Genomic DNA, 16,039 nt, shown 5'->3' on the forward strand with positions numbered 1-16,039 from the left:
TGTCACTATACATTCAACACCAGCCTCAGAACACATTCAAGTTTACGGTCTCGTGGATATTTTCTGAACCTAACTGAATGGTTTGTAGGGTGCAGATTTAGATGATACTTCTAGACAGTTGAACGCACAGATAATGGTTGGTGTAATGGAGCCCTTTATGCAGCTGTTGGTGTGAAATGCATATCCCAAAGCCTAATTTAAACATCACTGACATGTAGCGCATCTGCCATGCACACATCACTTAAAGACCTCATTGCATGTCACAAATCCCCGGAGTTGTATTTCTAGAATCTGCATTTTTAACTGGTCTAAACCAGTACACCTGAAATCATCTTAATACATTCATGTTTAGAACGAGAACATAATTATATTGAGTAAAGTCAAAGTGACATTCAACACGGTCATTAAAAACTTGCTTTGAAAAGTTCAAATGGATTCAGACTTCTAACGGCTGGTGTTCACTCAACGTGAAATTGACTGCTTGCTCAATTTACTTACTTTAAAATGAGCTTATGCAACATAATTCGTCAGCATTTCACTCTTATTAAGTCTTAATTAAGTTAAACCAAAGTTCTTTTTTTTCCCCAGTTTAGAATTCCTTTGCAAAGGCACAATGTACGGAAACATCTTTGTTTATTGTTGTCTGTTAATGTCTTTTTATGTTATGCGACAAGCAAATAAAGGCTTCAGAAATGTATGATGTCCTGTATGAAATATGAATTTAGGCCGGGGTGGCACTACAGGGTTGGGGGCTTACCCCCCACCCCTCCCAAATTCATAGTTTTTTTTTTTTTTTTTTTACAAAAAAAGCTGATAATTGCTGAGATTTATTGCATTTAATTAATTATTTTCCCCTCAAGCTTATTTTTCCCTCCATATTTTCTCTCCCTTCCAAGACAGAAGAGAAGATTCAGCGGTCTGGAGGAGAGGGAGTAGTATGTTCTTTCAGTTACTCTGAGTTCTCACACCTTTATTTCTCTGCTTTTACTGTTGAACTAACAGCTCACTTCTGAAAGATTGTGTGTGTGTGTGTGTGTGTGTGTGTGTGTGTGTGTGTGTGTGTGTGTGTGTGTGTGTGTGTGTGTGTGTGTGTGTGTGTGTGTGTGTGTGTGTCTGTCTCATGGCTTATTATTGTGGGAGTTTGTCACCTTTTGTCATTTCTAACACACCACAGGTGCCTTATCCCGCTTAAAGTTGTGTGCACGTATGGGCTGAATTTCTCGACTATATTTCTCTCTTTTCTTGCAGTGCTCACCCAATATGAATTTTCCTTTAGCCTCGTGTGTGTGTGTGTGTGTGTGTGTGTGTGTGTGTTTTAGGGTTGCAATCTATTCAGAATTAAATTGAGTTCCTTTTAAATGCCCATTCAATTCCTGAATTTGAATTAAAGTATCGACAGGATGCATCATTTTTCATTTGAATGTCATGAAGTATAATTATAACTGAATGCAATTCACTGAAATGCACGTCGTTTTCAATAATGCATTTTATTTTTCCATTACAAATGATACAAATTACAAACATTTTATGCATTTGGCAGACAATCCCCCCGGAGCAACCTTGGACTTAAGTGCCTTACTCAAGGACACAATGGTGGTGGCTGTGGGTATCGAACCAGCAACCTTCTGATTACCAGTTATGTGGTTTAGCCCACTATGCCACCACCACTCCTCAGTTTTCTTGCAACTTATGAGATGTTTCCAGCAACATTGATTATTAATATCATCAAATGTTTAAAATGTATATTTCATTTGAATTTATTTCAATAAATCAATTAACTTTCATTTATTTAGAACATGGACATTTCTGGATTTTATTATCAATAGATTAAAATTCTAGTGTAAATCTGTGTTGATTTTTACAGTTTTATTTCAGTCATAATTTTTAACAAATGTCTTTTCATTTGAGTTAATATTTATTTTTATCTTCAGTTTTACATATAATAGCATATAAAATGGCATTTCATTTAGTTGAATAAATAAACTATAATAAAATAGTTATTTTATGATAATGTGCAAAATGTCAAACTGTAACAGACCAAACTTTGACCAAATATTCCAAAACCATTTATCACCAAATAATATTTAGAAAAATGTATTCAGTATTTAAATTAGAGCTGTCAATCGATATTTATATATATATATATATATATTTATTTTAATAGAATTAATTACATGGTGTCCTGATTAATCGTATATACATATATTCAGCTGAGAAAGCCCCTCATATAACAATAATTCAATATATAATGATGAAATAATTACACATAGTTATCTTTAAATATTTAAATGTGATATCTGATATATATATATATATATATATATATATATATATATATATATATATATATATATATATATATTAAAATGCATTACATTCTTGTGGCAGAAGAGTTAATCCTTGATAAGACAAAAAGCGGCTTTAGAATACAATGTATTGTTTACTACCATATTATTGATCATAAGACAATCATTGACACACAGTTCACAGCAATCCATTACACAAGTGAATTTGTCGATCAGTTGGAGATTTATTATGAGGGCTTGTTTAAGGACCTGTCAATGTACACCTGCGTCAGACATGCTTGTGTAGCGTCTCGGTGCGTTGCGTCATAAAACAAATGTTTAGGTCACTGTGTCAAATGAAATATAGTTTAATACTTACAACACAGCTTGAGATCCCTTAGATCAGATTTACGCTCCATCAAGTGTTTTGAGCGCAAGAACGTGACGCATGTTTGTGTTGTTGCACTGAAGTGTTTCTTCACTGTATAAACTGTGTGTTGCTCACACAGCTGAAGTTTCACTTACTGCCCCCTGGAGTAAACAGGTGGTACTACAAGCATTACTCAGGAATCTTCCTTATTACGGTCCGGGGGCATGCGATTAATTGCATACATTTTTTAACGAGTAATTTTTTTTATACAATTAATCGCACTGAATTAACGCGTTAAATTGACAGCCCTAATTTAAACCTGTATCAAAAACCTGATCTCCTGATTAGCATGATTAGTAATATTTTTTTGGTTACACATTTTTTTTACAGTGTCCTTGTTACAGTCTAGTTACACAAGTAATTACTGTTTATTACTAATTAACAACACATACTTACTATAGGTTTAGGGTTTGGTTTAGGGTTGGTTGATTAGTTATTACTATAGTCAATACATATAATACGTGTAACGAGGACACTGTAAAATTAAGTGTTCCCTATTTTTGTCTGGTCAAATTTTCGTCAATATGTTTGAATTTAAATAATTTGATTATCAGCGTGATGCGTCTTTTCTGCGTCTCGCCTTCGTTATCGTTGACAAAATCGAAAAACCCTTCGTCAACGAACATTTTGGTCAGTAAATTTGTTGACGAGATTAAGACTTAAGTTAGTGTGGTGGTCATCTTGTGGTGCTGTATGGCACAATTAAAATCTCTTTTAATGGTTATTAACTGTTTTGACGTATTGAATTTAGTCATGTCTAATCAGTCGAGGAAATATTTATTGTACAGGGAATAAAAAAATCATAATTAATTGGTCAAAATTAATGATGTAATTCATGGTTTGCTGCAACACTTTTTATGCAATATTCCAAAATTTGCAAACAAATATGTGGATGGAAACCCAGGTTATGTTCAATTCCTCTTCCCGTCATTTCAATTCAACTTCCAATTGAACGTCCCGTGGGGCGTGGCCGATTCCGTTCACATTCACCAATTGGATGGGAGCTGATTCTTAAATTCTGAATCTGTTTGTGTGTTTGGTTTGGCCTCACTCATGTAAATTTATTTTCCAAATGACCTCTAACACATTTGTGTGAATAACCGCCTGCCCTTCATATTTTTTGTTGTTGTGATGTTTGATATCTAACTACAGTAGAAGAAAGGAAAGGAATAACTATGAACCCGTACGCAGGTAAAATGATGTTGGAGTGTTTCCCTGATCTGTTGTGCTTTCAAAACTGTGGATTCAACCAAGACCCCTACGTTTTGTGACTCTTCCCACCCTTGTGAATGCAGTCAGTCAATTATATCTCATGTAGAGCCTTCAAAATTGGTGTTAGCATTGTCAAAATGTGAACATGTGAATGTATTTTGATATTGATTTTGACAGCTGTGTCCTTGTGGTCCTCCCCAATGTTGCCCCGTATTTCTGAATCAAATGAATGCAATTGCAAATGGATTTACAACTAGCCGTGTTGTCTTCTGTCAATCCAGGGTGGATCATTAAAGATTTCAAACAGAAATAGACTATTTTAAAGGAATGGTTCAACCACAAAATGCTTTTTTCTCTCCTTACAGTGGCGAATAGTGGCGGAGCTCCAAAATGTCAAAAAAGCACCATCAAGTATAATGAAAGTTGTCCAAACAACTCTTTTGTTTATTATCCAAGGGGTTGTCCACACCAAACGAGTTTGTGCATTTGTCTGCACTGTTTTTGAAATTATTTTGCAATGCAAATGGGAAAGTCTCGCTGTTTTTCAGCGTCTTGCGTTGAACCGCCTGTGTTCTGTTCCATTCGTTGCGCTAGTTCGCTAGTTCGAATCCCAGGGTGTGCTGAGTGACTCCAGCCAGGTCTCCTAAGCAACCAAATTGGCCCGGTTGCTAGGGAGGGTAGAGTCACATGGGGTAACCTCCTCGTGGTCACTATATTGAGGTTAGTTCTTGGTGGGACGCGTGGTGAGTTCAGCGTGGATGCTGCGGTGGATGGCGTGAATGTCTCCGTGGCAACGAGCTTAACAAGTCATGTGATGAGATGCGCGGGTTGGCGGTCTCAGACGTGGAATCAACTGGGATTCGTCCTCGCCACCCTGATTGAGGTGAATCACTACGCAACCACAAGGACTTAAAAAGCACATTGGGAATTGGGCATGCCAAATTGGGAGAAAAATGTGTTCTGTCTGAACAGCCCTGAAGTCTGCCACAGTTGTCATCTCATTCACAGATTTATATATATTCAAGTATACGTTGTTGACGACGTGTGGCGCCAAGCGGCATTGGTTCTTACGTTTCACATGACCGATCGTGGTTTGCCAATCTAATGTGCAAATATGTGTTAACATGAGAGCTTCGGCAGAGGGTAATGCTTTCAGTGAATAATTACTTCATGTTTTTCACATAAAGCTATCATATGGCTTCAGAAGACTTGGAATATACCATGCAAGTAATTTTGGCTACTTTTATGGTGCTTTATTTGTTTTGGAGCTCGACAGAATTCGTCTCCATTCAACCTTCTTTTTTTATCACAAGAACATGTTCGGTCAGAACGGCTCCTTGTTGAGGTAAAAATAATTGTAACTTTTAAAAACATGTTTTGAGACTCCTGAGTTTTGATTTACTCTTTTCACTACATCAAGATTTTTTTAGTCCAAAAAATGTGTTCAGTCTGAATGGCCCATTAACAAGCTAAAAAGATCATCAACTTTTAAAACGCGTCTCGATACACCTGCGTTCTGTTTCACTGCATCTAGCTTTTTTTGCACGTTGTGAATGAACAGCCCCTCAGACGTGCACACACACACACACCTTCAAAGTTTTACGAAAACACAGTTACTCAATGCTGAGGTCCGGAAGGTATTTCTTAGATCTCGCAAAAAGCCTGTTTTGGATTTATTTTTAGTCATTTTAATTCATGTTCTGGCACAGTTACCTTTTGAACCCCTGTTCATATCATTTCATTTGAGGCACACCCGGTGCAACCTGCTTGAGATAAGCCATAGAGAGGAAGATTCCCACCTTCAGGCGCAGTTCTGCATCCCTCACGGATCTTTTCATTCCCGTTAGTCTAATGAATCTGTCAGTCATCTGGACTTACAGCAGAGCGAACTGCGTTAATAGAGCCGTGTGAGACAGAATTCCAACTCATCATTTATATATGCTAATTGCATGAGTTTATTTTAGTTTTTCACACCAATCAAAATTCAGTTGCACAATGAAGACCTTTTACATAATCCGAGGCTACACTTGATTAGCAGATTGCAGTTATAAAGCACATTTCATGTAATTATTTTTGTTGCACTGAAAGAAGACTTCAAGAGTCTGGTTCCGGAAGTAAAAACCCCATTCATTATCTCAAAAGGCGAACTGATTTTTAACGGTAACTTATAAACCTTTACAGACAGACTTACCGTGAGCTCTGAGGTTGTTAACCCATGTTATTTCAACTTCATCTTTTTTAATCATGCTAAATAGCTGAATAGGTGAAGAACTGCACTACCCATGATCCTGCTGAGATGGATCCACCAATCAGAGAATCACTGCAAACAATGCGCACCAAAAGAGCTCTGCGACGACCGCCCACTTCCATGAATGTCGCAATCCCTACACTCTTAAACCGCTTATACTTTATATTTGTATTAGTGCTGTTAGTTGATTAAAAGTTGTTTGATTCTATTTATACTTATTTTCCTGTCAGAATGTGTTTATTTAATTCTTAGAAAAGAAAACGATATCTAATTATTTTTACTAAAAATGTTCAAACATCACCTTCCACAGTATAAAGATAGAAATGCTCTAAAATATCACTAATTTAAGTAACATTAAGCATTTCTCAAAGTCTAAGTGGGAGTTTGACTAATTAATAGAACTAGTCTCCACATATGTTGCATTTTCATTGCAATGGGCATTAAATCTCTTAAACTCTCACCCTACACAGACTGTGGCGTTACGCTTTGAGACAGCAATCGTGCACACGCATTCACGATGCACATCAGGTTGCCAACGCCAGTGTCAAGCGACGCTTTAAACTCCACATGAAAATCACTTGCAGAGGACGTCTCATTCTGTGTTTTCGTGATAGAGAAGACTTGACGTGCTTCTGTGGTAATTGTGCCGGTAAATGTGTCAATCGCTATTAAAGGAAAATGAACGCGTTAAACATTTTAAATCGATCGCATGCATTTACACGGTAACTTTAACAGCTCTAATTTGTATACAGTATATCTAAACATTTGGTAATAAATTTAATGGATTGTTGCTATACTTGTAATCAACTACTTTTAAATCAATAGTTGTACTGTATTTGTTTCCATCATTTTAAATTCGATTACATAATTCGCAATGCTTTGGGAATGTAGTTCGTGACTAAGTACACGGTCTTGTATCTTTGTCTTTTTGTCTGATTTTCAAAAACTTTTTTTACTTCAGATCAATGTTTGTAATGTTGCGATCTTTCGTAGCGTAGAACCTGGATATTTTAGGAAAAATTAATGGGAAAAATACTCACGGAACCAAGATGGCTGAAAAAGTGGGCGGGTACTGTTGCGCTCTATTGTCGGGTCACTGAATTTTTATCCTAAATGTAGAATAAAAGCGCATACTTGTTGATGAATCATGCTTACTGCATGAAAACCCCAAAAAACATTCATACACAGGTTTTATGCACAAATAATTGTAGCAATGTGGTTAGTTTGGAAACATTTGTGGAGTGTGAAGATGCTGGAAAGACCATCAGTGTGTCCGTGTTAGAGGTCTGTGCATCTTTTCTCACGTTTAGGTTGAGTTTTGCGAGTAGTCTTCATCTCAACCGATGATCTTGAAGGAACTGTTACAGATGTATTCTCTGTTGCTCAAGCTCATAAATATGTAAGATCTCGTCGAGACTGATGAGACTGACCTACATTTGCTTGAGTGGAGAATTTGAGATGTTTGCAGACCTCACGTTCAGATGGCCCAACAGTCTTGCCCCCGGCGGTTTATTTCAGGCCTTCAGAGTAACAGTAAATTCCAGTTTAACTGTAAAGCCTGCTCCTTTATGAATATCTGAGATGTTTCTCACGCTTTCTTTTTACTTTCACAGTGTGGCCTCAGCTCTACATTCTGAAACGCCAGACCGCTATGAACGCCTCACCTCCGTCTCAAGCTCGGTGGATTTCGAACAGCGAGATAACGTAAGCCACATGCCAATTGGCCCCTTGGTTTAGTGTTTTTACTCTTAAAAGTACATTAGCATTAGCTGAAATCATGATAAAAATGTACTTTTTAGGCTGGTCCTGTAAAATTTTTATGATATTATTGTCAGAATTTACATTTAATTTCAAGTATGTTTTTGAAACGCAATCTTGAGGAATGGCTACCAAGATGGCTGCTGAGTGAACTGACTTGCTCTAAAGGGACTTTGCCGATAGTCAGAACAAGCCTGTGAGCTTTCCTTCACCTACTTCCAAAAGAGCAGTTCCGGATCCATCTCATGGGCTCTCTTGCTCCCCCTGTATTCCATTGATTTCTGCATGGAACACCGACCACGTCAACGTTATATACGCTTTGAGAGGAACAGCCTTTGTAGAGGGTGAAAACTTCCACCACCATTTCAGTTTAAATCATGCTAATGATGAAGCAGCACTTCTTGTATTCATATCTGTCGCTGTCCTTGAACGTCCCACCAAAGCTTTAGAAACTGACTCAACAGAACCTCAGAATAAGCTCTCTTCCCTTTCCTCCCAAACTGAAAGCTCAGGATATCTTTAAGCGATTTAGTGGGAAATGTGTGATTAGCTCACAAGTCGCTAACAGACTGCACCTGAGGAGAAACCCTTTTCATGTGTGCAGAAAGGGGTTGTTCAACCGTGAAAATTCATAGAAAAGTCATCAGAAGTAACCCCAGGTTTAAACGATTGCTTAAATGTTCTTTGGCATAGTCTGTCTTTGGTGGATCATTGCTGGGAATTCTCTCCTCTAAGGCAGTTTTCCAGGCTCTTAAGAGATCATTATATGCCTTCAGCGTCTCCTGGCCATCTTCACCTGTAATCTCCCTTTAACTCTCGTGAATGACCGGCCTGGAAGGAGATTTTAAGTGAAGAGAGCTATAAGCTCAGTAAAACCCAGAACAATTATTCATATATTCAGTAATTGTCTGATTAATATTATGTTCTGTGCGTGCGTGCGTGCGCGTGCGTGCGTGCGTGCGTGCGTGCGTGCGTGTGTGTGTGTCCGTGTGTCCGTGTCTGTCTGTCTTGCATTCACAGTTTTGTTTTTCTGTTGTCTCTGCAGGGCTTCTGCTCCTGGTTAACGGCTATATTCAGAATAAAGTAAGTGACTCTTTGTCTTTAATCAGTTGGCTTTTCATATTAATGCCACAGAACAGCAGAATTCACAGAGCTGTACCTATTCTCCATATTCCATACACTGTCTCCTCCAAACCCTATAGTGCTCCATACTCTATTATCTGTACTCTAGAATCTGTTCTCCACAGTCTACACTCAGTGCTGTGTACTCAGTGCTTCATGCTACATACTCTGTACTTTACAGTCCACACTCTACACTTCATACTCTGTACTCTGTACTCCATACTTTTTATTCCATATTGTATACTCTATAGTCCATACTTTATACTCTAAAGTCCATACTAAATATGGGGCTTTTCCACTGTACGTACAGCTCAACTCTGCTAGTTTTTTGGGGGTTTTCCACTGTGGATAGTACCTGGTTACACTTTTGGCTACAAAAACTGCTTTATGCAGCACAATGAGCTAGTAGCTAACAGCTAGCGGTCATGTTATTGTTTATGTTTGTGTCACATTTAAGATGTTGTCACAGCAGTAGAGGCGCAACGATCATCCTGTAATCCAACACACATTGAGGCGGCACTAAACTGTAGTGGAAAAGAAAGCTCAGAAAAGTAAATCGAGTAGAGTCGAGTCGAACTGTAACGTGCAGTGGAAAAGTGCCAATACTGTACACTCTATAACTTCTACTCCATACCGTATAGTATATACCCCATACTCTATTATCCATACTCCACAATCTGTACTACATAGTACATAATACACTCAATACTGTATACTCAATTATCCAGGCTCCATACTCAGAACTCCATACTCTACACCTCTTCATACTACATACACTGTACTCCATACTCAATTCTTTATACTCTTCACAATACTGTATAATCCACACTATACTCTAGTCTTTACTCTGTACTCTATATACTTCATACTGCATAATCTGCACTCTGTATACTCTGTACGTTATAGTTAATCTGGATTCTGGATTCCATACTTTATACTCCATAGTCCACACTCTATACTTGCTCCATACTCTATACTTTGTATTCTATTATTTCTACTCAATACTGTTTAATCCACACTGTACTCTGGTCCATACTCTATACTCCATACTCTCTGCGCTGTACTGCATACTCTGTAATCTGCACTCTGTACTCTATACTGTATAGTTCATACTCTGTTCCTTTTTCCGTACTCTGTTGCATACTCTATACTTTTTAATCCATTTCTCCTCCATACCCTATAATTCACACTCTATAGTCTATGCTCAGTACTCAATATACTCCAAGCTTTGTATTCTATACTTTCTTCTCTGTAGTCCATACTCTATAGTCCATACTGTTTACTCTTTATTTATTACTCTGTACTCCATTCTCATCCTTGCTACTTTTTCTCCCCACACTCCATATTTATATTTGTTTCTTTGTATGCCATACTCCATATTCCACACTCTTTAGTATATAGTATGATTAGTTAGCCATAACATTACTCAAATTCCCATCTTTGGTTTTACTGAACTTATGTGCAGATGTCACAGGTTAGCTATAAGTTATAACCACTCCTCTTTCGCTAGCCAAAAGATACCAAGGAAAGTAATTCAAATCCTTTGAGCTTTTTGACTATGGCAGAGTCACGTGTACTGGGGACCATAAACAATCCAAACATTGAATGAGTTAAACATTGCAATGGATAGCAGGAGTTTTTCACAGTGGTGGTCTTGCAGGGCCCAACAATCAGTCTGTAGTGGCACAGACATTTTTGGGCAGCATTTCCATATCGTCGGGGGTGGAGGGGTGATACAGAGAGGTGCAGCAACCTTGGTGTACTCCCATGTTAAGACTCCTGTCTGTTGCGGTTGTATAGAGACAGTTCCACCTCTAAAAACTATTCACCCCTTCAATAGTCTGTACTGTGTAATTCACATTCTACACTTCACATGTACTCTATGCTCCACACACTATACTCTGTTCTCTACTCCACACTCTCTCCATATATACTCCATGCTATGTACTTCATATTTCTCTTTCTATCAAGTAGGTAGGGCACTTATGCAGGTTTGGGTATCACATGCTCCCTCACTTCTCTTCATTATGACTAACGTGATTCTCTTCCTCTGCAGAGACGAGGAAATCCGGGAGAAATGTGGTGAAGATGCCGTTCACTATCTTTCATTCCAGCGCCACATCATTGGTCTGCTGGTGGTGGTGGGCGTGCTGTCGGTCGGCATCGTTCTGCCTGTCAACTTCTCAGGCAACCTGCTCGGTGAGTCCTAGGGTCAGAGGTCAGGCGTAAACTGTGTGACTTTAGTCTTTAGAGTAAAAGTAATGGATCTTCCAGAATGGATGTTCTGTTTGTTGAGACTTTAATTAGCCACTCCAGTTAAATGAAAAATGTAAAATGATCAGTTATTATATCCGCCACAACAAAGTGTTGATTATCAGTTATCGTTAACGGCGCCAGAAATGTCATATCCGTGCAACCCCACAGCCTCAGAGCTTGTATTGGTGCTTGAATCAAATATTAACAGTGCAGTGTGACAGAGTCTAGAATATCAGTTTCACTCGAACCCTTAAATAACCCCCATCATTATCCACCTATATTTGTTCATTGGCTATCTGTCTCTCTCTCTTTACCCTATAAATGAAGAGCTCTTGTCCATTATTGAAAGCAGCACTAACAGTAAAGGGACAGTCAGCAGCATCCGTGTCACACTCTGTGATTATTATCAGTGTGGGTTAATCCACAGCGCACATGAGATTGAACTTCTATCCGTTCACCACATAATTGGATGCCTGTTGCAGAGAAATATAGTGAAGAAGTGATTGGGTTAGGAGAAAAATGGGAAAATGAATGGAAAGCTTTGCACTGATGTCATTGATGAATACTCGTAGCTTTTGGTTGTGTTCATCAAATTCCAAATAAATCATGAAAATATGAACTACCTTTAATTTGAAAAGCATTTAACTAATTATCAAAAATAATGTATTGTTATGTATTATACAGCTGTACGGTTTTGGGTGTAATCGGATTACAAAGTAATTACTGTAATCAAATTACTTTTAGGCACAAAAATAGTGTAACACATTACATTTGAAATTCTTGTAATCCGATTACAGTTACTGACTTTCAATGAAAGTAATTACTTTGAAATACATTTTGTGGGTTACAAGTAGTTCTAAAAAACATTATTTATTACAATTAAATACAAATGTGAATTCACATGTACGTCTGTTTGCATTTCTGTGACAGCTGAAGTTTGTGCGACATTATTTTGAATTTAATGAGTGGAAAAACAAAAAAATGTGTGTCACAAGTGTTTTAGAAAGTAACTTAAAAGTAATATGATTAAGTTCTCAGTGAAGTAATCAGTAAAGTAATCTGATTATAATTTAAGAGAAGTAGTTAGTAATTTGTAGTGGATTACTTTTTTTTTGGTAATTTACCCAACACTCATTACATAAAATTTTTGTTTGAATTATATATTTAAAAATATACACACATTTTTACAGAGCCTGTGACCTTTAAGTGACCTGTGAAAAAAAAAAAGACGTTCGCGTGCGCACGAGAAACTTGAAACTTTCGTATGAAACGTTTCTTGTGCGCACGCGTTACAGTTTCCGGTGTGTGTATAGCTCTTTTCCGATTAGGCCATTGCCATCATTCATTTACTCAAAGATACTGAGAGCATGGATGCGCATGAATTTATAGAGATATATTTTAAACTTGGCCTTCAATACAAAGACATTACTGTCTATGACATTTGTAATACTGTCATGGCTGAGACACGCTTTGATCTTCCAAAGGACACTAATCAAGCAATAGACTTGTACTTGCATTTAACACTAGAACTACCGGAAGTCTAGAACTACTAGAATGGCCATAGTGGTGATTCTGACCGTTCATACTAGACTGTACCAAATGTCATTTTTTTATGTCATATTTACATTCGAAACTTCTATTGAGGTTTTAGAATGAAGCTTCTAATGTCTGTTGTCATATTTTATGACGTCATCACCCTAAAAAATAAAAACATCCTCGAACAAAATCCTCAATTTGAATAATATGGATTAAATGGAGCGCCAAGCGAACGCAGATAGTCCAACGTAATACGATCTTTTTTTGTAATATATAATAGTGCTAGACTATATAAATACATAGGCCTATATATATTATATATTAGCTGCTAGACTGCCCCGGAAGGTGCGTGCCTCGCTTTGTGTACAGCAAGTTTTTTCACCACAGTGAAAATAGTTTTGAAAGTCTAAACGCCAACAAACATGGATTGAGGCGGAATATTTCGTTAGATAAAAACATGTTGTGAATTTAGGAAATTATTACATCCATCCTTTTTCAACGCTCTGGAGTTATTGGAAATATTTGGACAACATGAATCAGAGACAATCCTATGCAGCCACTGGAATCAAAATCAAAATAAAGATCTGAGCCTCTGCTTTTAGGCAAAAAAACGATTTTATTTTATCTTCATTTGTTCTTTTTTTATTGCCACTTGAACAGAGGTAGGTTTTGTCAAAAACAACATTTCGGACAAAAAGCTGAGAAAAAGGCATTTTTATCAAACAAGTGCTTTAGTATTAGTATGGTGTTCCACTTCTTCACCTTTGAGACGATCGCAGTCTGTTTCTTTGATCAAAGAGTTGCGTACTCTTTCAAAACATGCGCGCAGGTCTTCCTTGCCGTATACCACCAAAAACATGGATACCCGGAAAATATAGGAAAAATATCATGCTGTAAAGTCATTATGAATTAATTCTCCTAAAAAAGGCTATATACACACCGGAAACTGTAACGCAAAGTTTCTCGTGCGCACGCGAAAGTCTCTGTGATTTTTTTTTTTTTTTTAAATTAATTAATTAATTAATTAATTAATTTTTTTATTTTGCACAGGTCAATTCAGGGGCTCCGTACATTTTATCCTAGTATTAATGCATTTTTTGTTATTTTGATTAGCTAATCAGTTGTTCTAATTTGAAGTGAAGACATGCAAAGAAAATGTATTTATATCGGAAAGACACGCAGGCTTGAGTGAAGTTTAAGATGCCATTTATTTGATAGATGTAAAACGGGAGGTGATGTCTCTGTCTTTGGCGTAGGCCCCGTCCGGCAGTCCGAGGTAGTTTTACCCGGAACCGTCATGTCCTGCCGGAGATAGGAGGCAGGGGTGAGGAGCCTACCCCCCTGCGGGACAGGGCTCAACTGGTGGTGGTGGGGTGGAGGAGGTTGCAGTGTTGCACACCGAAACAGCAATGTGATGGATTGTGAGCGGACTTATAAAGCATTGGCTTATGTGCGATTGGCTAGGAATTACCCAGCTAATGATGTGATGATGTACACCTGCTGGTCTTCCCGCTAGAACTATGCTGCACTTACATTTACAGAATATACAGAAACGTGTCCCGTCAGAGCATGCATTGTGTCTTCAGTTTCATATCTGGTGAATATTAATTAAAGACGTCACCTGGTGAATGTAAATGTATATAAAACCTTCATCTGGTGAATATATATATATATGCCCTGCGATGGACTGGCGACCTGTCCAGGGTGTCCCCCGCCTTTCGCCCAATGTTAGCTGGGATAGGCTCCAGCCCCCCGCGACCCTGTACACAGGATAAGCGGTTGACGATGGATGGATGGATGGATATATATATATATTAGGCTAAAACTACACTATAGGCCAGGCCTTTTTGACATGGAGTGACATTTTACATTTTCCTGGCTAATGGCTCTGAAAAAAAGAGACCACTCCAAATGTTTTGGATTTATTATTTATAGGAATGTGTTTGAGTAAAATGAACATTTTTGTTTTATTCTATAAAGTACTGACAACATTTCTCCCAAATTACAATTGAAAATATTGTCATTTAGAGCATTTATTTGCAGAAAATAACAAAAAAGATGGTGTGTTTTCAGACCTCCAATAACGCAAAGAAAACAATTTCACATTCATTTATAAATAACACTTTCACACTCACAATCACAGCTTTCATGCATCTTGGCACGCTCTCTGCCAGTCTTTCACATTGCTGTTGGGTGAATTTATGCCACTCCTGCCGCAAAAATTCAAGCAGGAATTCAACAGACACTGGAATGAAATGGAGTCCATATATATATATATATAGAGATGTTGTGTCTCTGTGGTCATTTTTTCCACAGCTGTATATACACATAATGCATGTATGTGATTTTCTGAAGTTTGAGTTCACTTGTGAAAATGTTTCTATTTTGTATCTTTCTAATTTAATCATTTATTTTTCAATATAAATGATAGTATCAGCATAACAGTTTGACACTAATAAATATGCATCGCCTCTCTTTTTTTCTTTAGAAAACAATGCATACAGCTTTGGACGCACAACGATCGCCAACCTGCCTTCCGGGTGAGACATTTCATTCCTCATAATTGTATAAAAAAAACTCCCATACAGCGGGAAGTGCCTGTGTTAATCGAAGCGATGATCATGTATTTTAAGAACTCTATGTCTAATGAACATGTCATTTCTATTTGTACATCAGGAATAACCTCTTGTGGCTGCACACGTCATTTGCCTTCATGTACCTGCTCCTCACCGTCTACAGCATGCGACGCCACACGTCAAAGATGCACTACAAAGAAGACGATCTGGTATATGCACCAACTGTGTATCAGAGCGGACATTGCTCATAAACATGACTTTAGTGTCCGGTCTTCGTAGCTATGAATTTTAAGCGATTTAATGAAAATGTTGTCGTCATTTCCTCCCTGAATTAAAATTGTTGGGTGAACTCTCCCTTTAAAGCATTCTGTATTTTAGGAAAAAGATGCATAATATACATGTAACATCTGAAGGCTTTTTGTGACGTTGACAGCACATCCCGGCTGCAGCGGTGCATACAGTAACACTTGTGAAATATTCATGAAGTCTGTCTATACTGTTGACCTACATTTCTGTGGCAAGAGTTTAATCTCCATTACAGACATGGCAACATCTTTGCATGTATAAACAGGGCTGGACTGGGAAGAGAAATTGTCCTGGGATTTTACATGGCAAC

At 37.8% G+C, this 16,039-nt stretch overlaps 2 protein-coding genes across 2 annotated transcripts in view; one reads left to right on the top strand and one right to left on the bottom strand.

Moving 5' to 3' along the window:
• LOC127625863 (tudor domain-containing protein 3-like) overlaps positions 1-16,039 on the bottom strand; it is a 636,076-nt gene that overhangs the window by 75,664 nt on the left and 544,373 nt on the right. The gene's annotated exons all lie outside the window — the stretch shown is intronic.
• The window catches only part of LOC127625862 (CSC1-like protein 2), a 69,532-nt gene that overhangs the window by 26,375 nt on the left and 27,118 nt on the right, over positions 1-16,039 (top strand). The window contains exons 4-9 of the mRNA XM_052101280.1: positions 3,868-3,906; positions 7,789-7,879; positions 8,979-9,016; positions 11,112-11,254; positions 15,336-15,387; positions 15,524-15,632. Of these exons, the coding sequence (XP_051957240.1) occupies positions 3,868-3,906; positions 7,789-7,879; positions 8,979-9,016; positions 11,112-11,254; positions 15,336-15,387; positions 15,524-15,632 (472 nt within the window). The remainder of the gene's footprint in view (positions 1-3,867; positions 3,907-7,788; positions 7,880-8,978; positions 9,017-11,111; positions 11,255-15,335; positions 15,388-15,523; positions 15,633-16,039) is intronic.

The sequence above is a fragment of the Xyrauchen texanus genome, chromosome 32 (assembly GCF_025860055.1).
Source record: "Xyrauchen texanus isolate HMW12.3.18 chromosome 32, RBS_HiC_50CHRs, whole genome shotgun sequence".
In the NCBI taxonomy this organism is placed as follows: domain Eukaryota; kingdom Metazoa; phylum Chordata; class Actinopteri; order Cypriniformes; family Catostomidae; genus Xyrauchen; species Xyrauchen texanus.